This window comes from Podarcis muralis, chromosome 9 (genome assembly GCF_964188315.1).
Source record: "Podarcis muralis chromosome 9, rPodMur119.hap1.1, whole genome shotgun sequence".
In the NCBI taxonomy this organism is placed as follows: domain Eukaryota; kingdom Metazoa; phylum Chordata; class Lepidosauria; order Squamata; family Lacertidae; genus Podarcis; species Podarcis muralis.
Window position 1 is genome coordinate 78,115,365 of NC_135663.1, and position 23,048 is coordinate 78,138,412.

General features: G+C 40.5%; 1 protein-coding gene across 5 annotated transcripts; it reads left to right on the plus strand.

Moving 5' to 3' along the window:
- The first annotated feature begins 710 nt into the window (after window positions 1-710).
- On the plus strand, window positions 711-23,048 carry MSANTD1 (Myb/SANT DNA binding domain containing 1). Of its 5 annotated transcripts, XM_028744238.2 has the most exons (6): window positions 711-944; window positions 1,527-1,972; window positions 8,149-8,413; window positions 10,510-10,560; window positions 19,133-19,417; window positions 22,615-23,048. In XM_028744238.2, the coding sequence occupies exons 3-6, from the start codon at window positions 8,160-8,162 to the stop codon at window positions 22,853-22,855; spliced, it is 831 nt and encodes a 276-aa protein (XP_028600071.2). In that variant the 5' UTR covers window positions 711-944; window positions 1,527-1,972; window positions 8,149-8,159; the 3' UTR covers window positions 22,856-23,048. The 5 variants fall into 5 exon arrangements, with proteins under 5 accessions (XP_028600071.2, XP_028600076.2, XP_028600075.2 ...); XM_028744243.2 differs by lacking the exons at window positions 711-944; window positions 1,527-1,972 and adding an exon at window positions 6,616-6,837; XM_028744242.2 differs by lacking the exons at window positions 711-944; window positions 1,527-1,972 and adding an exon at window positions 7,442-7,714.

Here is a 23,048-nt window from a genome sequence, read left to right on the forward strand (position 1 = left end):
GTTTGGCAAACACCAGAATAAATTCAGCAAAACAAAACAAAACAAAACATCTAGGCATAAATATGTAGCAGAACAAGAGTTAATCAACAACCATGTTTCTGGCACTGCTAAGGAGCCTGGCTTATATACAGTTCTGAGGGGAGGTGGAGGTGGCATACAGCTGGTTCCCATAGGCCAGGGGTCAGCAACCTTTTTCAGCAAGGGGCCGGTCCACTGTCCCTCAGACCATGTGGTGGGCCGGACTATACTTTGGGGGGGGGGGATGAATGAATTCCTATGCCCCACAAATAACCCAGAGATGCATTTTAAATAAAGCACACATTCTACTCATGTAAAAACACCAGGCAGGTCCCACAAGTAACCCAGAGATGCATTTTAAATAAAAGGACACATTTTACTCATGTAAAAACGCGCTGATTCCCGGACCGTCTGCGGGCCAGACTGAGAAGGCGATTGGGCCGCATCTGGCCCCCGGGCCTTAGGTCGCCTACCCCTGCCATAGGCTTACTCGAGAGGAGGCTGATGGCAGCAAAAGGCAAATTTGGGGTGGCGGGGGGGGGGCAATGATGGTCAGTTTCTTCTCCAGTCTCCTGGAAACGCCAACTGCTTGTACAGACCTTATTGACTATGTGACATACTCTGTGAAGGACTACCAGTCCCAGAGTGCCTTATGGCTGATGCACAGGCAAGCAGAAGGGACAGCTTGTGGGTGAGACAAAGCACCATAATTGCCCCCTAGGGCAGCGGGAGCCAAGGCTGCTGGTCGGATTTAGAGGCCCCAGATATTTGCAAGTAGATGTCTAGCAGACACACATACATAGCATACGGCCCTGTCTGGCTGTAACACAAATCAGACTGGGCAGCTGGAGAGAGAGAGGGAACAGAAAGAAGCTGCAGGACACAAATAAATCCGTCACCTTTTCAAAACAGACGAGGCCTTTCAGGTAATTGACTAAATAGGAAAGTAGATTTTAAAAAGCATCCAGAACGAAAATGGGTTCAGTGTAAAGACTGACGGTGGTAAGTTAAGGAAAAGGCTGCCAGATATATCATGAGACCTCACTCTGGTGATATTGTTATTAGCACGACTGTAGCTAGAAGATTTAAGCTGCTACACTATCTGATTGTTTTTCCACCAAAGATCCAGGCCTGTGCCCTAAAAAACGTAACAGATAATTATGACTTTGCAATGAAAAAGGCCAGAAAAATAAGGCTTTGTGAATTGGGCTGTTTATGCCTTGCTCCATTAGAATTTCTTTTTAAAAAATCAAACAGGGTAAGATCTTTTTAAGGACCAACCAAAATAGTTTCAAAATAGCCAGCAAGCTTTTTCGAACTCTGTTTCAGACTGCATGTTGTGTTAAACAAAACATGCAAAGAAAGGGTCACATTGTAATTACAGAATGAAAATAGAAATGTGTGAGATTGCATAGGATGGAATTGTGGTGTGGGCTTGTACTGGATTTCTCCAAACCCCCCCCCCCCCAATTGCTGCAGCCTTCTCTCTGTGCCTCTCTCATCCACAGGCAGTTCTGCAGCAGGTACACCTGGCAGGACTGGCAATGTACAGACTGTCCTATGCAGATGGACAAAATGACTAACCAGAGGGCTGCCAGCTTCATGGCCTTGCCAATTTGTTTTGCAATAGGTGCAGAGAAACTCAGTATGGAGAGTCTAGGGTTGCCATATTTCAAAAAGTAAAAACGAGGACACCCTAAAATTGTTGAGTTCTTTTTAAGGAAAACCTAAAAGTTGTTGAGCCTTTTTAAGACAAACCCCTAAGGTGTGGAGCAACACGATTCTTTGATTGACTTGCCCAAGATCCAGGACAAAGCGCCGCCTTTGGGAAATTCCCCCTGGATGTCAATTCTGCCTTTGAAATCCCAGTAATGTCCAGATGCATGGCAGCCCTAATGGAGACAGAGTCTTGGAGAACACCCCATCATCAGAATCTGGTGCCTCTTATGCTCAGGTGAGTGGGGGGCAGAGCCCCAGACATGCCAAATGTGGTAGTACAGGCAGGACATGGGAGGTGATGGCAGCAGTGTGTTCTTGCTCTCCAGTCTAATGGGTCTTTTTAACTTACATCACTTATGGGGTAGGAACCTGCCCATCCCTTAAGCTCAAGAGTGGATCCACCCCAGGAGATCCATCCAGTGATTCCTTTGATGGGTTTTAAAAATCTCTTAAGCTTTGTTGTTTTGGTAGGCATTTTAAAATCTTATTTATTTGTTCATGTATCCCCATCTGCCACTTTATGTACTGTAAACTGTTTTTAAAATTGTTTTAAAATGTTGCTGGTTGATCATGTTGTACATGACGTTGTTAGGTGGAAGCAAGGGTTTGAGGGCATGGGCTGCAGCATGAAAAGGAGGCAAGCAAACCAGCTAACTTAACCCCTCCGGTGGTCCTCATTTCATCATCAAGAATAAGTCTTTGTTTCCTGGCTAACTCCACTAAACAGCCCTATGACCTCTGCAACTTACTAGGGCCTCAAGCAGCTGATTTTAATTGATAAGGAGGGGTGAAAATCAAGGCGTCAGACCAAGTTTAAGCCAATAAGAAATGTGCTTTTTTAAAAAAAATGATGGTTATGACCAGCAAACAGTTATTATAGTTGTGTTTCTAGACAATCCCTCCCAGCCCACCCAGATTTTAAAACCATTTTTGTAATTACCCATAAGAGCAACTAGGGTATGAAAATACCACGGTAAAACAAAACAGTCCTTTTCCCTGCTTAAGCCAGGGCGTAGGAGTTAAGCAGTTTCTCTCCAGCCCTCCTATCTCATTGACAATGGATCTTTTCAGCTCAACTTCTGTTTTCCGTGGTAGATTTCTGGATCCTCTGCAATACTATCCTTATGATTTATTTATTTTTGTAATAAATATTTTTATTAGATTTTCCATAAAAAAACATTTTTATAAAATTATACATTTTTAACTTAAACCCTTTTTTCCAGAACTTCCCTCAGCTTGTCTGATAATTTTCTGTTTATTTTTTATCCTCTTCACACATTTCCCAATATTATATTGCACTCAAATACTCTTAATCACATCATATTTTTTAAACAATATTTCTAACAGTAATTTCACAGAGCTTCTTGAAAGCCAACGAACGTTATTTGCTCATCACAGAATTTTTTGATATGCTCTGTAAATTTCTTCCAGTCCTCGGAGAATCTCTGGTCACGTTGATTCCTAATTCTCCCCGTCAATCTGTCCATTTCTGCGTATTCCATCAGTTTCATCCTCCATTCTTCTTTCATGGGCATCTCTTCCTGTTTCCATTTCTGTGCCAGCAAAATTCTGGCTGCTGTTACTGCATACAAAACTAATTTCACATCTCTTTTACTAATTTCATTATCCAGTATTCCCAACAAGAGAGCTTCTGGTTTTTTAATAAAAGTATATTTCAGCATTTTCTTTAACTCATTATAGATCATCTCCCAGAAGCTTTTTACCTTCTTACATTCCCACCACATATGGGAATGATTATGATTTCAAGTTCCATTTCCTTCTCATTCTCCAGCAACTCTGTCCTGTGTGTCTGTCTGCCAGCTTCATTTGTTTTCACATGGTGCTTGGCTACTGCCTTGGCCCACAAGGGCACACTGGGAACTTGGTGAAAATGTCAAGGGCACAAGTCACAAAATGGCTGCACTGGGGGCCTGAGAGTGAGGTGGCAGTGCCTGATTAAAGGAATCAGACCAAGATTCAAAACCTACATTTAGTCATGGATTTCATTTGGCATTGTATCTTTCACTCTCTCGTACATGTACAGATCCCACATGGGCCGTTAACAAATAGAGCAGATTTGAAAATAATGCAAAATAGAAAATTGGGTTATAACTGTGGATAAATAGCCTTCAGACCACCATGCCAGGCTCTTCCCCAAATGTCCCCCACTGCCAATAGCAGGTGGCTGTGAGAGAAAGGGGCATTTCAGATTGTGGAATGCTATCTCCAGAAGGGCTCGCCTGTTTTTTCAGTGTCAGGCAAATAGCTTTTTATTTTCCCGGATCTTTCAAATATGTGGACTTCTACATTGCACCGTGGGCTCTGAGAAACCTTTCTTATTTGCTTTCTGTCCTAATTGACTATCGTGTGCTTTGTTTTAAAGTGATTTGTTTTGATTGTATAATTGCCTTATTTGTTCTTTCTTTTGACTTTACTATAACAGTGATTTTTAATGTGAATATTAGTATAGAGACAACTGAAACCATTAATCATTCCCTCCGGTGGCTTCCTTCTTGTAGTTTCTTGCTCTTTAGTAGGTTTTTGGAGTACCATCTCAGTTTCTGGTGCATCGGTGAAGCTATTATCCCCATTACCAGGTGTTCCCCTGTTGTCAGTACTATTGTCTCTCTCCCTGTCAGGATTTAGTTTAAAGTTTTCATATCCTCTTTTCCCTGTTGTAATCAGGGAAGCTTGGATTGTAGCTTGGATTCATTGGCACAAGGCAGTATATAAACATAGCAAGAAAAGAATTGGTCTCTCTAAATATTTATTCCAAACCTCTCCTACTTTTCACAATTCTGATTTATCTGTGATTTGTTTGTGTAGATATTTCCCTGAGTAGGAACCATTTCAACCATCATATTCCTTACTCCTCTAAATAACTTATAAACAAGTGGATCAGCACTGTCATATAAACCATAGCTGAAAACAAGTGGTGGTTTCACGTGAATGCACATTGTACCAGTTCACAGTGCTGCCACACAGCTCACTCCTGCCACACCACCAGGACTCAAGTCTGGGTTTTGATGTCTGAATCTGGTCTTGTGGTTTGCTTGGGGGAAACCACAAAGGCGGGTTCAGATGTCATTTGCTTCCTGGCAGCGCAGAACCAGCAAGAAAGGAGTGGAGTGAGAACTCATTCACACTACAGTTTGTTTTCACAGTATGTAATGTGCAAACTAGGCCTTTGAATGTAGCGTTCAGTAACTTTACTTTGTTATTGCCAGTTAGTAGAAAACCGGATTTTAGCCGTGCAAAAATCAGCATGTCCTCCAATCAGCAAAAAGTCTCATGGTTTATCTGAAATAAATGAGGAAATATTCCAAAGCATTTCTTTTGCATGCACTTGCTCTTAGTTCCTTCCTGTCTTTCTCACGGCTTCCTTCTTCCACATGTTTTGACTCTCTGCTCCTTTCAAGTGCTCCTTTCCCTCGCTTGGGAGCTTCCACCATCTTGCCACCAGCTTCCACTTCCAGTTTGTTCTGCTCACCTGCTGGGTGGCACACAGGATAAGAACGGAGCAGCGGCTGTAACCACAATTCTTCCCACACAAGCGGCAGTTGTGCCCGCAGCTTTTCACACATGTGCGCGCGCACACACACACTGCTCTTCTCTCATGTGTAGCTATACCACTCTGCAGAATCACCATCATGGACCATCAGAATAATAATAATAATAATAATAATAATAATAATAATAATAATAATATTTATTTATACTCCGCCCTCCCCAGCCAGAGCTGGGCTCAGGGTGGCAAACACCAGTAAAATTACAATAAAAGCATAATAGGAAAAAAACCCAATTTAAAATACAGGTTAAAATGCAATTTAAAATGCAGCCTCATTTTAAAAGTAGCCCATAAATCAAAACCATAAGGGGAGGGAAACAGAAGGGTCAGACTGAGTCCAAACCAAAGGCCAGGCGGAACAGCTCTGTCTTGCAGGCCCTGCAGAAAGATGTCAAGTCCCGCAGGGCCTTAGTCTCTTGTGACAGAGTATTCCACCAAGTCGGGGCCAGTACTGAAAAGGCCCTGGCCCTAGTTGAGACCAATCTAACCACCTTGAGACCTGGGACCTCCAAAGTGTTGTCATTTGTGGACCTTAAGGTCCTCCGCGGGGCATACCAGGAGAGGCGGTCTCGTAGAATGAAGCTCATGGGCCACTGGTGGTCTGCAGCCCACACTTTGAGAAGTCCTGCCTATACGTAGATATTCTTCTGTAAGCCACTTTGCAATTCTGGAGGAATCCAAACCCATGCAGTTTGGGAGGAATGCATATTTACATTTGTGGGTCAGACACATGCTGGCATTCACATACCTTTGGCTAAATTGCAAGAAGATGCGGGTACAAATCCTTCCCAACCCATGCCTTATTTGGATAGATCTACACAACAGTGGCCTGGAAAAAAACCTCCCAATCTTTTCTCCAAGCCAGCCACAGTTAAATTTGGATGTTATCATTGGTGCTTTCCGAGGCAACGCTTGGAAAGTCTGAAATGCACACACAGAATGAAAAGGAGACCCTGCTTCTAGTTAATCCTCCTCTTGGCTGCCATCTGTCACCTGGTCACATGACGCCTCCCAACTGGGTCTCCATGATATGCACACACACACACACACACACACACACACCCTGTCGCCAGCATACGGTGCACTTTGCCAGCCTTGAAAGGGTTGTTCTGCACAGGACCACTGACAGTAGCTGCTCCAAAGGTGCCTTTTGAGTGCCAGATTCTTCTATAGGAACCTGTGACTCATCAATAAAGTTCATTGTGTTCTTTATTCGAACAGCATTTAAACCTTTTTCTCTAGGGAATCCTAATTCCGACTTCCTTACATTAAAGCGCTACAGTGAAGGGGGAAATGCCATTAACAAGGAACAGAACAGGACAGGAGGTCTGTGCCTTGAAAAAGGCATTTTGTGACCTCCCCTTCCTTCAGGATCCTGTGCTTTTCAGCTTCTTCAGATTGAGCATATAATTAGTGTATAGGATACTTAAGTGTGGACTAAAGCACGTGAGAAGCTTTCCTGGGGCTCAACAGCCTATGGAGTACATTATTTTCTGCTTGCCATTAATCTCTAAGAAACGCCCAGCACCGAGGTCTGTATTGCTGTCTTAAAAATGAACACACACATACATTTTTTTCTTCCCACTGCTATCTTTTAAAATGTGAACAGTAGTTTCCTTTCGAATACAGAGAATTAATGCGCTGTGCATTAGCCGTCAGCATTGCTTCACTGGATAAAGTGCCTGGACCTTAACGCCAGAGCGGAGTCCATCATGTTTGCCACAGCGCAGACTCTGGAATGGTGCTTTGGGAAATGAGATGCTGCCTTGCTAATATAACAGGGAGCAAGATCTAGCCTCCTATATGAAGAAAACTACAACATAAAAACAGCAATTTATTTAGAGTTTTTAATCCTCGTGCCGTTCTCCCCATTCCCAGTTGCTTTTGCACAGTAAATAATCTTTATGGGTTCACCATAAGGCAGATTTAAAATGCCTCCGCTGCAGTCCTGAGGCTTCAGCACACGGCTGAATAAAAGACTCCAAACAGCATTGAAATTGTTCGGATTGCAAATACATATGTGGTAATATGAACCTACAAAAGGCAAATTCATGCTGACAGGGCTGCTGGATGGGTTTGCTTAGCAGCAGACAAGCATCTTGGAGCCCAAATCGGCCTCTGGCTCTCTCCCCCCTTGCACACACATATGTAAACACAAATCTGTGTGCATGTTCCTGAAATAGGAATCTGGCACCATTTTAGCTGCTTAACTGTTTTCAGTGCTGCTGTTATATACTTCAGATGCTAACTGTGCTTCCACAAAGGTGTGAGACTTTTTAGATATAATTGTTGTAAAGGGGTCTTTTTTGTGTACATGTCTTTCCCCCATCCTAGTGAATCTGTCAAGGCACAACTTAAAAGCTCATTCAGGCAGCCATGACCCGCTGCTTGCAGCAGATTGCCTAAAAGGTAAGGGGGAAATAATCTAAAAACAAGTAAAAACTTAAAAGTAGCTTCTCAAAGGCTGCATAGATCTTTTGTTGTTGTTGTTTTTGTTAAACCTAAAGTGTTTAAAAGCTTTAATATTGATGGCCTGTCAACTTTGTCCTGATTCTTTGGCTTTCAGTTAAAAGGTTTTTGTTGTTGTAGCTTATGCAGTTGCTCTGTTGCTATGGAAACGTGACATCAAAATGACGTTTCTCTGTTTAAAAGCTTTTAACTAAATTCCTGCCTGTCAGATGTAGGCCCCATTTTGTGCACTCAAGCTTCAAGCTGTTGCAAAGAGGTTTCATGTGTGCTGTTGTCATTCAAATCCTGTAGCTTCATATGCATGCCTTGCACTGCAAAATCCTCAACTAAAAACTGAAATCTATATTAAGTGTTCTCTTTTAAAACCCTTTTAGGTCAATCAGGAATGGCTGCTGCAGAAATTCCCAGTTATATTGTTTCCTCTCAGACTGAGAAGCACAGGAGGGCCAGGAACTGGACTGATGCAGAGATGAGGGGCTTAATGCTGGTTTGGGAAGAATTTTTTGATGAATTGAAACAAACTAAAAGGAATGCCAAAGTTTATGAGAAAATGGCTAACAAACTCTTTGAAATGACTGGAGAAATTCGACATGGAGAAGAAATAAAGATAAAAATTACAAACATGACATTCCAGTACAGGTAAGCTTCAGTTAATTCCTTTTATTTGAGTGATTTCTAGATATTAATCAGGCTCTTTGCCTTTCTGAAAATATCATGTAAAGAGAAACCACAGATGAAAGATTAAAGGTTGTTCATAGGGCTCTTAAAAATCACTCTTAACAGCACCATGTTATCATTCCTAATTTTTCTCCTTACTGCTTTCAAATGGTAGCATAACTTTGGTGGTGGTTTTTGTTAATTACTGTTTTTATGAAACAAGGGGATGAAAAAGATAGTATGAATTATTGTTGTTTATGTTTTTATTTTAGCTTTCACTTGCACTTTAAACTGGCACAGTTTAGATCATTTTTGAGCTGGTCTTTTCAAATGTAAAAACTAAATACAATTTAAATAAAATAATTGTTGTTAAAAAATCTCTAAATTTTGCCATCGCAGACTGAGGAAGTTACCCTCCGGAGGACTAAAATAACTGCATGCCTCACCACTGAGTGACACACGTTGCTATAATTGTAGCTAGCATTAGCAAAGGAACAATTACATTTGCAGACAGAAATCAGTGCACACTGTAAACACTGTTCCAGCTGGGGGAGGAAACTGAGGTATCTGAAATGAGATAATGAAGTAGTTAGAGCCCATCAGGAGAGGAAGTTGGCTTAGGAAAATGAAATATTTGCAGCCTGGAGACAGAAAAATATTTGCATGGTGTTGAAAAGCATTTTCCTATTTCTATGTGACATGAACTACCAAATCTGCTTTTAGCTATGTTCTAATTTGCGACAACATGCAATCTCTAATATGGATCTGTTGGAGGTTAGCTATAATTCATCAATCTGAAATACATGATTCCTTTATTTAAGCTCTTTTCAGTGCAGAAAAATAGTGATTTAAAAAAAGTCACAGGCATCCATGTTAAGTCTGCTTGTTTTGGGCTTTTTGGGCCTGGGTGGGTTAGGTTAGAACATCATTTTTATATTTAAACCATATGCTGTGCAATCTACAACTCCCTATTAGCATTTATAAATTTGTGTCTTTCTTCATTTTCACTTTTGGCTAGATCATCTTAAGATGGTGACCTCTTAAGTTATTACTGTATATGTGTTTTGCATGAAATGGTGAATATTCTCAAAATGATATGTTTTCACTTACATATCACCTTGCAGGATGGCACCAGTATCATTTACAGAGGTACACTTTGAAACAGATAGTTTGTGCCCTTAGTCTGACAAGAGAGTGAGAAATCCAGAAAACGTGGGCTGAAGTTTTTAGTCTGAAGGCCCACCCTTGGCTCATCATTTGAGATGGCCCCCAAAGCATAAAGGAAAAAGAGGTGAACGTGCTCCATGTCTTTCTCTCACACAACACATGAATGTGTATGCATAGAAATATATCAACAGACACCATCTCACACACACATATAATTATCCATATTTTAAAGAAATATACTGAAATGTTTTGAAAGTAAATACTGAGAGCTTTGACGCTGCCCTCTGACCATGACATACTCACAGTTACCTTAACCGCTGGGATGGGACCCAGAATATAACTGGAATTGAGAACTTCGTAGTGTGTTTAAATCACTCTATTTATTTTGCTCATAAACTTAAACTATGCTAAAAACAAAGGCATCTAAAATATTTGCAGACTGAACATTCAAGTTTAAATATTACGACTATGTGTATATGAATGATAATCTCGACACATACAGCAATACCTTAATTAATTTCCAAGAAAGCTGAAATGTTCTGAAGAGCTCTGCTTCAGTCCAATAGCTAAGATTCTACAAAGCCTGCTATAGTCCAGATTACTAGAGGAATTGCAGTTTCTTCCCCCACCGCCTTATTGCATTCAGCTGTGGCTGAGACTGTTCTAGTTCACAAGAGAAGGTGGAAATATCAATTATTATTCATCATGCTGTTTACAAAATGGAGTGATCTAGATGGGCCTCTTCCCGAGAGATACTTATGGCAAATACCACTTTTAGTGCTTCCTCCTTTCCATGTTCACAATCAAATATCGCCAAAAAGCACTATCAAGTATGCATGGAATTTTAAAAAGTGATAAACAGGACATTTGTAACACTTGTTAGCATTTGTAACGTTTAATTTTACAACCAGATGCATGCATATAATTGAAGAACCAAGCAGTGATGCAAGAGGAGTCAAGTGGTGAGTATCAGGAAATAAATCTTCCCTCTTACTGGTTAGGCAGCGTCACACAAGGAAAGGTCCTTGCTTGGGTGAGGAGTCATCCCACGCTCTCAATTAATACTTGAGCTAAGTGCTTAAGATTTACATAGTTCAACTTTTTTATAGGTAAACCAGAGAAAACTAGGTATTAGAAATATGCTGTAGATCCTGCAATAAGCCCACGTGCAACATATAAATGTGTAAGAATTCTGTGCACTTTGGTTTTCTGTTGTGGTTCATTGTGGATAGAGAAAGTGAGAGTAGAGTTCAACATCAGAGCTGCCACCTCCCGCCCTCAGACTCTCTTCTTGAACAGGTAGCATGAATTGCGGAGCGGCTGGGAAGGATTTGGTATATAATTCTAATAATTAATAATAATAATAATGAGGATCCACTGTTATTTCAAGTTTTGTTTTAGGAGGACTGTGAGAGAGGAGGGAAGAGTCATCATCAGGTTTTCAGTTGTGGTCACTTTGACCCCGTAATTGAAAAGGGCATTGTTTTGCTCTACTTATTAAATTTAAACATATAAGTGCCTCAGTTTATTCAAGCAAAATAATTACAAATTCCCTTCCACCACCCAGTAACCTTGCTTGCCTAGTTGAGAAGCACCTGCGGCAAAGACCAGCTCCTTGGCAAGGCAGTGAGGGTGTTCTGGGCAGCTGTGATGCTCTTCAGGATTGGACCTACTCAGCTGTAAAGCAGCCTTCCTCAACCTTGGCCCTCCAGATGTTTTTGGCCTAGCTAGCAGGACCAGTGTTCAGGGATGATGGGAATTGTGGTCTCAAAGCATCTGGAGGGCCGAGGTTGAGGAAGGCTGCTGTAAAGCAGCCAGCTGACATGATGCGGTGGAGCAACCTTGAGGGTGCCATGCCCTTTTTGAGTTTTATTTTGCCAACTTAAAAAATAAAATAAAACCTAGGCCCTTGTGTAAAAGTGTTGAGTTGTATGGAATGTTAATTATCAGCTGGTGGAGATGTTAGGAGAGGGAGAAGAGTTGCTCCACACTCCAGCATGTGAGCCTGTTCTTGTGGATCCTGCCCATTAACCAACCTTGCATGCTGGGCTTGTGTTTCTTTTCTCTCTAGGCTCTGGTTATTGTAATGTGGAGTTAATGAGTACTGTGTTGGCTGCTTGGCTGCAGTATGAAACAGAAGTGGTTTCTGTTAGTGGAACCTGTGTGAGAGGCAGGAGAGACACCCGAGGTGTGCTAGAGAGAGGGGTGGCTGGATTGGTGCTTTTTTGTTTCTTGCTGCAGGGGTTGCTGGAGTTCCTAACACATATCCAGTGTGATTTATGGGTATTTTGTATTATTTTGATTTATCTATGGCATTTTCCTTTCATGTTGATATGTTTTCCACCTTTTGGTCAAAAAGTGGTATACTGTACAGGCAAATCCGCATTTGCATGCGATGGGCACATGCGCGACCACTGATGCGCACACCATTTTGGCACGGCAAGGGGGCAGGGCGGACTTATGCACGTTGACTGACACATGCGGTGCCTAGTAACGCAACCCCTGGGTAAATGGGGAGTGATATATAAGCCCTAGTATAGCACAGCAGCAAATACCGTATTTTTCCATCTATAAGATGCCCCCTATTTGGGGGGACTTAGATTTAAGAAAATGGGGGGAGAGATGTATCCCCCCCTAATTTTTTACATTCTTTTTAAGGGGAAAAACCTAGTCTTATACACGGAAAAATATGGTATATCAATGGTTAGAGATGGAGTAGCAAGCACATTAAGGAAGCTTGAGGAATTTTCTCAGTACACATTCCAGTGCAGTCCACCTGATCCACACCTTCTGGATTAACGTGTATATAGGAACATATTTATATTCCGGAATCCGCCCTTGAACACATTTGACAAGGTGGTCTGGAGGTTACTTTTAATTAAATTTTACAAATGTATATATTTACAAGTAAGTTGTTAGAGGCTGCAAATGGAGGCAGCCATGTTTTCTCCTTATTTTATCCCTGGGAGGGGCAGCAACATCCTTACATCTCTTTGTTCCAGAGGAATTTGCGGCCCTATTTTGAATGTGTGTAGTGCAAACAGAGGCAGCAGCTCTCTAGCTGCTTGGAGTGATGACTTGGATTGTTTTTTAAAAAAAGATAATATCCTATTAAATACCCCATCAGTGCTTTTTTCAGTAAGAATTTTGTTTGGAACTTTGGAGGAAGAAATTACACATTAATTGAGAAAATGGATTGAATGATCACATGTGAAACTGACATATACGTTGTTGTTTATGGAGGAGGAGTCTATAGTATATGGGTATTTAAATTACCTAGTACTATATATTATTTTACGATGTTACTAGAAACCCTTGTTATTAGAACCCGTTTTGTAGAAGTAAAAGGTATCTAAAACAATTTTGTTCTTTTTTTAAAAAAACACCTTTCATCTATTATTCTAAAAGATAAAATAAGATTACAAATCCCTCCAGATTTCCAACTTTCCAACTTTTTCCACTGGGAAAAAGAAATAAAACCATCAGAGGGAAAAAGAGGACCAGTAACCATTTGACCCCAATCTTATTTCTTGTCCCCCACTCTTCACATTTCTACTCTCTGCTCTATTTACAAGGATATTGAGAAGGAAGGAAAGAAGAAAGGACATCTTTATTTCCCTTTTGCCACCTTCCGAGAATCCTTTATCCTGCTATGGAGCAATAAAATGCTCAGGTTCAAGACTGACAACCAGCCCCAAATCTGAGCCCTCTAGCGACAGGTTGTACAGCACAGGAGGTGGGAAATGAAAAGAGGTGCCATCCCTCTCAAGAGGTCCTTTTTTAAGGGATGGAACTCACTGGAATGGAGTATCGGCACCTCTTTTTTTGCTTGCCCATGGCAGCCATTTTGTACTGGCACCTCATTTTTCACCCCTTCAAAAGCTCTGTATAAAGCATCCTTATATATCTAATTTCCAAACTTCATAAAATGTGATTTATATTTTTTAAAACATCAAAAACATCACTGGGTGCAGGAGTTCACTATCTAGATCCTTGCTATGCTTTTCAGTGTGGATTCTTTGATGTCGTAATTGAAGAGAGAGAACCCACTCAAATTGCTACAGAAAGTTGCATTTGAATATTTTACCAGTTTTCTGTTCTATTTGAATAATTCATTCATAGCAGAGACACAACTTAAGTACTGCACTTTTGCTCCTCTCTCCCCTTTAGCCACCAATTGGCACATGAGCAATGTTATTTATAATTTATTTTGAAAGCTTTTTTACAAGCCTCGAGAGATTAATCTTGTTTTCATTCAGCAGGTCAAGTAGAGTATTAGCAAACAAAATACCATAATAATAAAAAGAGAATCCAAGAGACAGGAATGCTATATTTTGAATGAAAAGAAACTGGAATGTGTATATACTATATTTCATTGATTGATTGATTGATTGATTGATTGATTGCACTTGGTACTTTGAAAAGCATCAACTATATATGAAATGGCAGGTGTAAAGCCTAGGACCCTAGGATTCACATAGGAATCAATTCACACATGCATGTAACATTGCTTTGTTACTCAAGACTTGAATACTCACAACTGAGTGTGGGAACTCGAGTTACTTGTAGTTATTGAAAGGTTATTTAATCATACATTTCATATACTGCTCAGTATAAAAAGAAATTTCTGAGCAGTTTACATAAAGTGTAACCAGAAAAATAATAAAATTCATATAAGAATACAATAACAGCATTCAAATAAGACTTTTTAAAAGCTAAATAAAAAGAGCAGAGCCGTATAATGTAGGTAAAATGGAGCAGTACATAAACAAAAAAATAAAAACTGGGAATCACTGTCTAGGAAAACTTGTGTAAATATATATGACTTTAAGAGATGCTTGAAGCTGGTTGCTGTGTCTGCCTCTCAACCCACCTGAGGGAGGTCATTCCTAAGGACCAGTGCTGCCACCAAAGAGGTCTGCTCGTCTGCTGTCACCAAGGGACAATCCACTGGTCCTTAGATGACTAGTAGGATTTCATCAGAAGGTCTTGGTCTGTACTGGGGGAAGCAGTCTGCTAGGCAAAATGGTCCCCATTGCTTAGAGTACTGTTTGTCTTTTTAGTTTTTTTGATGGCTTCGTCACAAATCCTAGAATCAGAGAATTGTAGAGGACTCCAGCGTCACGTAGTCCAATCCTATGCAATGTAGGAATTGCAACTAAAAAAACCATGCAACCTCTGCTTAAACATCTCCAAGGAAGGAGAGTCTACCACCTCTCAAAGGTGTGTGTTCCACTGTCAAGCAGTGGAACACTGTCAAACTCCCTGAAAGTTCTTCCTGATGTTTGGTTGGAATCTCCTTTCTTGTAACTTGAATCCATTGGTATGGGTCCTACGCTTCAGAGCAGGAAAAAACAAGCTTGCTGCATCCTCCATGTGGCAGCCCTTTAGATATTTGAAGCTGGCTAACATATCTCCTTTCAGTCTCTTCTTATCAACCGTTCTTCATAAGGCTTGGTTTCCAGACCCTTGATTATCTTGGTCGGCCTCCTCTGCATATGTTCCAGCTTGTCAATACCCTTCTTGAATTGTGGCACACATAACTAGGCACGCAACTCTAGGTGTGATCTGACTCAGGGAGAATAGAGGAGTACTACTACTTGATAGTACCAGAAGCGGCTTAGTCATGCTGGCCACCTGACCCGGAAGCTGTACGCCGGCTTCCTCGGCCAATAAAGCGAGATGAGCGCTGCAATCTCAGAGTCGTCCGCGACTGGACCTAACGGTCAGGGGTTCCTTTACCTTTACTACTTGATAAGTTATCTGTTGACGCTGCAGTCATCAAATGATGACTGTGTGAATGTTACAGTGTTACTAAATGAGGATGTGAAGTTCTATAGGCCAGCCTCGTTTATCTAAATTACCTGTTTAATAACCAAAATATTTAATCCAGCGTTTAGGTAAATACATCTACAGTCAAGACAATAGATTTCCATGCAGATTCTACACCCTAATTTGGCACATATCCTCTGAAACATATCATGTAATATTTTGTAGTTAAAATCCTTACCTAGAATCATAGAATCATAGAATCATAGAGTTGGAAGAGACCACAAGGGCCATCGAGTCCAACCCCCTGCCAACCCCCTACCTATTTTGCTGTTGATAATTTGATGACCATTGCAGATTTGGTGCAAATCTACAAGGAGTAAAATATGTTGCTCCATTCACCCTCACATCTTTAGATCCAAAATTATCCTGTTTATTCAAAACTCTTCTTTATTGTGCTCTTTTGAGCTTGTTTTCCTACTTTCTCCTCTACTGTCTCTCTTCTCCCCTAATTCTCCATCTCCCTTTTTTGATGTGTAACTATGTCCAAGCTTACCAGATTTTTACGAGAATTTTTCCAGGGGTGGTGGTGGTGGTGGCTCCAGAAACTTCAACAGCTTCCTGACGGCAGGAACTTACAATGCAAAGCACTCCTTAGTAAGCAGACATACTGACTAGCTAATATGTAGGACTGCAGCCTAAGGAAACATCCCAATACTCTCTCACTTTAAGTCCCATTGAACTCACTGAGACTTTTCTGAGTAGAAGTGCACAGAAGTCTATTGTAAGTGATGGATAGAGGTTCACCTGCTAATGTTTTGTGTGTAATGCAGCTGCTAAAGACAGAGGAAGTTGCCCAAAACAGATAAAATAATTCTTGGCAACACTAATTGTGCAAGAGTGTTCAGTTCTTCTCCAGCTCTGTCAAGGGTAACTTACATAAATGTCTTCAGGGACAATTTTTCTAGTGAGTGGAAGCATTAACTTGTTAACTGGCATGAGTGGTGGATACACAAAATCAAGCTGTAAAAGTTAAATTTTATTTCCATAGTGGTTTTAAAAAGTGGGACTCACTAAGTTTTACTCAGAGTAGATCCACTGAAATTCCAATGACCTTGGCTAAGTTAGGTCCAGTAATTTCAGTGGCTCTTCTCTGAGTAAAACTTAATTGAATATCACCCAAACAAACCAAAGTTTCAGCCTTTATCCCATTGCCATTTTTTCCCTGGTCATTAGTGATTTACTTCTTCATGAAGACTTCTCTGAGAAGACTAAATTATGCTGTTCCTATCATAAAAGATATACGCTATGAAGGATATTTCCTCACTATTATTTCAAGCACTTAATTCTATCGTTCTTCAGTATCGTCTCTCTGGTTTTGTTTGGATCTGTGTATTTCTTGCTAAATGCAGGATGTCTTCATCTCACACGCAATCTTGAAAGCCTCCTCAATGGAAAAAGCAGATAACTGAGCACTTGGTCAGAGAACAATGCAGTTAATTATGAGTATGGGGTGTCTCCAGAAAAACTAATTTGGGGCCATGAAATGTGGATCTGTAATTGAAGTAGGGGAAGAATTGCTTTCACGTTAGACTGGTTCTTTTTTATGCTTGGTAAACATACATCTAGTCTTTAAATACCTCGGCCTTATTTTTCAGCCAACAGGGTCATGGGGAGCACATCAGAAATATGCAAAGGAAAAAGCGTTTCAAAGCGCCAAAATTCTGACATGCTTTTTCCATTCAAAAGGTGGCAATCACATACCATCAGCACTTGAAGTGTTTAAAGCTAAACCCCTAGGACAGTTATTTTTGGGGGCTCACCTTGGATCTACAGAAGCTGTGCAATCTAAGCTCCTAAGGCAATTTTTTTCTGTTTCATCCTGTGTTCCAAATGCTTCATTGCACTTGGAGGCTAATCTCCCCTCTGTTGAATTACAGATTTGCTGTAGGATTTAATTATTGGCTTCATCTAAATTTAAACCCCACTGGTATACAACCCTTAGTATCGCAAGATTGCCATGAGAGCGCTTGGACTAAAATTGTCAACCAAAAGCTTTACTTTTCTGGTTTATCACCACAACAGTTATTAACACTGGGCTTCTGTAAAGCAAATAATTTAATTAGACAGCACCTATATGATATCGAGTGACAGAATAATTAGGCACAATAAGGAAATTTTGTCCTTGGTATGATTATTTTCCACCTAGTCATTTTGGCACTTGGGCACACTATTTGCAAAATTTAATAATTCCAAAAATACAGATGCGCTTTCACTTTTGCAAGATTGAATATACTGCCTTTGGCTGTACTTGAGGGTCGATTTCAAAAAATTCCACTGGAAAAACAATTCTGTCCCAGTGGAGGTGGCAGTATTGAGTCAGTGGCTCATGTGCTTCTGGCTTGCACTCTTTCTAAAGTTTTGAGGAGTGAGGTTATTACCCCTCTACTATTGTCCATGCCTGGTCACTCAACCTTTGCTACTGTGTCCTTTTTTCTAGCAGATCAAAATGATCAGGTGACAGCAAAAACTGCAAAAAAAAAAAAAAAAAATAGCAGGGGCAATTAGAATAAGATCTATTACTTGATTATTGATGGAAACCTCCAAAACATATTTTGTATAGCTAAGCATTAACCTCTGTCTTCAGTACATTTTATTTTATTGCTATAGCTAGTGGCTGATGCAAATAAAGATTCTTCTGATCATCTATTCACTCCGGCTTTTGCTTAGGTAGAGGTGGCCTTTCCTTATGGATGTGCTAATCTTTTTATTGTGTTATACAGAAGTTGATCTGTTTGGTCTTATTGTTTATGATGTTTATAGTGCGACCTGCTCTGAGATTTATTTTTAAAATAAGGGTGTGCTCTAAATTCCTCAATTAAATAAAGAGGAATAATGCCCACCCTGTATGAATACACTTCAAGACATGGGGACTTGTGCTAGTCCACCATGCTGCCTTAGATAATTTATGCTAAATTGTTTGTTTATTGTTTTTAGAATCCACCTTTCAACCAGAAGGTTCACAGGACAATACGCAGTATTATATTAAAAGACTATGGAACATAATATAAAACCAGTACGTCTCATAAAAAACAACCAGTATAACAGTAAAAAGAGAATTCATTAGTTCAGCTGGCCCCAAACATCTGAAGGTGTTTCATAATACCAAAAAGCTTCTAATGTGGAGGACAATTGTATTTCATTTAATAACCGGAAAGCGGGGAGGTCCTGCTCCATGTTGTCATGCTATTAACCATAGTTGTTGATAGAATTACAGCAGGGTATCTCCCATGGACCTTAAGGCCCAGGTTGGAAAATGATGGGAGTGACCCTTCTTCAAACACTTGTGTGCTTGAATAGCATTTTCTGTCAAAGTGTTCTTTTCTGGCCTCTTCAGCAGAACTGACAATTTCTAGAAATCGTTGCCTCTTTCAAAAGTTTGGAGTCAGAAATGGAAATAAGTATTTGGTTTGCTTGAATGGGAATTCAGTTGGAAGGCAATTATTCAGTTGAGATATGCACATTCTCCAAGGCCAGTTGGATGATGTGCCAAATGCATTTGAGATATGCACATTCCTTAGGACCTTTTGGAGATTATGTGTACTGACCAAGAAATGTGCACAATTAATGAACAGATTATCATGTGCACGTATTAACAGCTCAACTTACATCCCTCCGAACACACACACATATTTTTATAGTAGAATTTTCGAAACCTGCATGAAATTACTATCTGAGTTTTCATAATTATTTCTTTCATTGCAGGAAATTAAAATGTATGACTGATAGTGAAACGCTTGCACCTGATTGGCCTTACTTTAAAACCATTGATAGAATACTCTCTAAAGTGTCAGAGCACAATGATGTGAAAATGCATGACAGTCAGCTGCCAGGTCCTTCAACATCCCAGACTGAGGCATCACAGTCTCCATCTGCCAAGTCTACTCCACTCTATTTGCCTTATAACCAGTTCACATATGAAGGGAGAGAAGAATTTTTTGAAGATGAGCATTCTGAGAGCTCTTCCAGCTTACTTTCTTATAAGTTAAGGTAACAGTTATATATTACTTTGATATTTTACATATTGGGCCCTATGTGGGATATAGGATAAAGCTGCAAAAATCTATTTCTTTAAGGACCACTTAATTTGGGGGCTTCAGGGGCTCTCTGTTTTCTTCAGCTGTGAAGGGTCTTGTTGTTGTTTAGTCGTGTCCGACTCTTCATGACCCCATGGACTCCTGTCTTCCACTGCCTCCTGCAGTTTGGTCAGACTCATGTTTGCAGCTTCGAGAAGGGTCTAGTAGTAGTTATAGTTTAAGTCAGATGTATGCAAAGGGTTGCTGTCTTTTAATGTGAACAATTATAGGCTCTGTTTTGTGGGATTCCAGACCATCTCCATCAGCAACTCTTGCTGTATCAGGGGAGAAGTGATACAGTGAGGTCTCCCCCAACCTCCATCTTATCCTCCCCTCCTAAAACCACCACAGGCTTATTTTTCTCTTCCCTCACTGTCTGTTCCTTTTTGTATTGCATTGAGTTACTTGTAAGCCGTTGTTTTAAACTGTGAGTTGCCTTGAGTGCATTGACACAAAGACAACACATACTGTAAATGTAGTAAGTAATTCAAAAGGTAGTCCAGCTACCAAGACTCAAGGGGTATATTTTGACCATGAATGTCAAGACTAGTGACCCTGACAAAACTCGTAAAGTGACTTATTTTGAGTTCTATCTTTCACTAGATAGAACTCACTGGACAGAAATCGTAATTCTCAAACTTATAACAAACCATGACTTTTATCCTTTAAAAATAATAATCATAATTCAAACCAAAATTAATTATGAGTTACTTGATATTAACTTGCACCTTAGTCATGGTTCACCTGACTAAGCAACCAAATTCCTTCACCTTTGTGCATGCTCAGATAATTATTGTTGTCACCCTTTAGTTTCCAAAGGAAATGAATAATATCTATTCACAATATGCATGTGTGTAATGATTTTACTTTAACCCTTCAATTGCTCATTGAAAAAAAAACCTTTTGGTGTGCAAGTCAATGGAGCATCAAGCTTCTGTATGCATTTGAGCACTAACTATATTTGGGCTGGGAGGGGGCAATTTGTATTTTGAAGGGGGCACTTGCTATCTAATTCCATTCTAGGATTTCTGAGAGCATTTCAGTCTATTTAAACTGGAAATGAAAGGAATGACAGAAGGTCAGAGGAATTTTTTCAGTCATCATGTGATGAAGGTTTCAAATGAACAGCTTGGCAATAAAAACATGATTGACATGCTGATCTACATCTACCCTAAGAATCATAGAACCATATAATTATAGAGTTGGAAGAGACCCCAAGGGTTATCTAGTCCAGCCCCCTGCAACGCAGGAATCTCACCACCTCCCAAGGCAGTCCGTTCCACTGTTGAACAGCTCTTACTGTCAGAAAGTTCTTCCTAATGTTTAGTCGGAATCTCATTTCTTGCAACTTGTAGCCATTGATTCAGATCCTACCCCCAGAGCAGAAGAAAACAAGCTTTCTCCATCTTCCATGTGGCAGCCCTTGAGATATTTGAAGATGGCTATCATATCTCCTCTCAGTCTCCCTTTCTCCAGGCTCCCTCAACCATTCCTCAAAAGGGTTGGTTTCCAGACCCTGGATCATCTTGGTTACCCTCCTCTGCACATATTCTAGCACAGGGGTCAGCAAACCTTTTCAGGAGGGGGTTGGTCCACTGTACCTCAGATGTTGTGGGGGGCCGGACTATATTTTTTTTTTGAGGGGGGGAGAACGAATTCCTATGCCCCACAAATAACCCAGAGATGCATTTTAAATAAAAGGACACATTCTACTCATGTAAAAACACACTCATTCCCAGACCGTATATGGGCCAGATTTAGAAGGCGATTGGGCTGGATCCGGCCCCGGGCCTTAGTTTGCCTACCCATGTTCTAGCAGGTAAACAAATCCTTCTTAAATTGTGGTGCCCAGAACTGGACACAGTATTCCAAGTGGTGTCTGACTTTTACTTCCCTTGACCTGTACACTAGACTTCTGTTGATGCAGCCTTGAATAGCATTAGCTTTTTTGCTGTTGCATCGCACTGTTGACTCATGTTAAGCATGTGGTCTACTAAGACACCTAGATCCTTTTAGACCCCTAGTACTCTTCTATTATAAATTATTTTAAAGATGCAAAGTTTTTCATTGAAAGATACTGCTATTTTCCACCACAATCTCTATGCAGTGACAGACTCCAGTTGTTCCAAGTGCTTTTTCCAGGGTTCAGTTTCCTGAGAATGAAGGTCAGTGGTGGTGTGTTTAGGATATGTGGTTTCATTTACACATATATACAACCTGAGCATAAGATGGGTTAGCAGTATTAACACCCCAACAGATCTTGCTCCTCCACTAGTCACAACTTAAGATCCGGCACAGATCATGCACATCTCTGTCTCTCCAGCTTCCATCTCTCACACACAACTCTGGCTGTTGTTCACCTATGTAGCAGCCAGTTTGGGTGGGGCGGAGGAGAAAAGCCTACCTCGCCAAAGGAACTAGTTTGTCAAGCTTCCCCTTACATCCCCTTAGGATTGCAGGCCTGGAAGGCAAACCAGGGTTTCATCCAGACTGACCCCACCCCAAACTCTAAACAATACAATTAGACTGTTTTTGGTTTTTTGCATTTCTTTTCTCTCATCACTCCTTGTGTTGCTTTCTCCACACTAGGTACATATACAACTAACAACAGAAGATAACAGCTACAGCGAAGTGGGCTGTAGTCTATTAAAACATATGGCACAATATACTTGCTAGTCTTTAAGGTGCCAAAGACTCTATGTTGCTTATACTGCCTAACATAGTCGGCCCTCTGGCTATGTTATATAAAGCATTATTTTCAGATAGGAGGAGGTGGCTTGGGACCTTGGGTTGGTGGGATGTGCTGTCAAACAGTATTCCCTGTGAAAACATTGCCAAGTGCTGGGTGAGTATATCAAATAATGCTTCCAGCTGGGTTATAGGGGAGCATGGAATACCCAACGAGTTTGAGAGAAATTTGAGAAACTACAGGAGTGTTCCCTTGCTTTGCCAGGGTCCCCAACAGCATGGAAGGCTCTTCTTGAGTTCAAGTGAATGCATGTACAGGGCAGCCCTGCTTTTGCCCAGTCCAGGTGAACATTAGATATTACCCAACCATGTGATATATCAGATCACAAATGCAGATTTAATGCCGAAATGTTTGCTTTTCAGAGCTGAAGAGAGGCCCATAAAGAAGAGGAAAATGCAGAGTTGTAGCTTTCAAAAGAAGAAACTAAAGTTAATGGAAGCAATGCTAGAGGAACAAAAGAAACTGAGTAGGGCAATGGAAGAAACGTGCAGGGAAGTAAGAAGGATTCTGGATCAGCAGAACATCATCCAAGTTCAGAGCCTGCAGCTGCAAGAGAGAATGATGAATTTATTGGAGAAAATGATATCGAAAGCCAATGTTTAGTTTCTTTTGCAGTGCTCCTGAAAATACAATATTTATCTATTTTACAGAAATTACATATCCTAGGATTGCCTCTTCCTTCCAGGTAAATAAAAAATTGTAATGTAATTATGAAGAGTTTAATAAGTGTAGGAGGTGAGCCATCTAGACAACTAGGTGTTTCTTAATGAAATAAAATGTGGTCTTGCTTTGTGAA

What these genes read in the sequence shown, in the direction of transcription:
- MSANTD1 (XM_028744238.2), top strand. Translation starts at nt 8,160, where the DNA reads ATGGCTGCTGCAGAAATTCCCAGTTATATTGTTTCCTCTCAGACTGAG. An exon ending in AACATGACATTCCAGTACAG is followed by an intron (nt 8,414 to 10,509) that starts GTAAGCTTCAGT and finishes TTTTACAACCAG; the next exon opens with ATGCATGCATATAATTGAAG. An exon ending in TTACTTTCTTATAAGTTAAG is followed by an intron (nt 19,418 to 22,614) that starts GTAACAGTTATA and finishes TTTGCTTTTCAG; the next exon opens with AGCTGAAGAGAGGCCCATAA.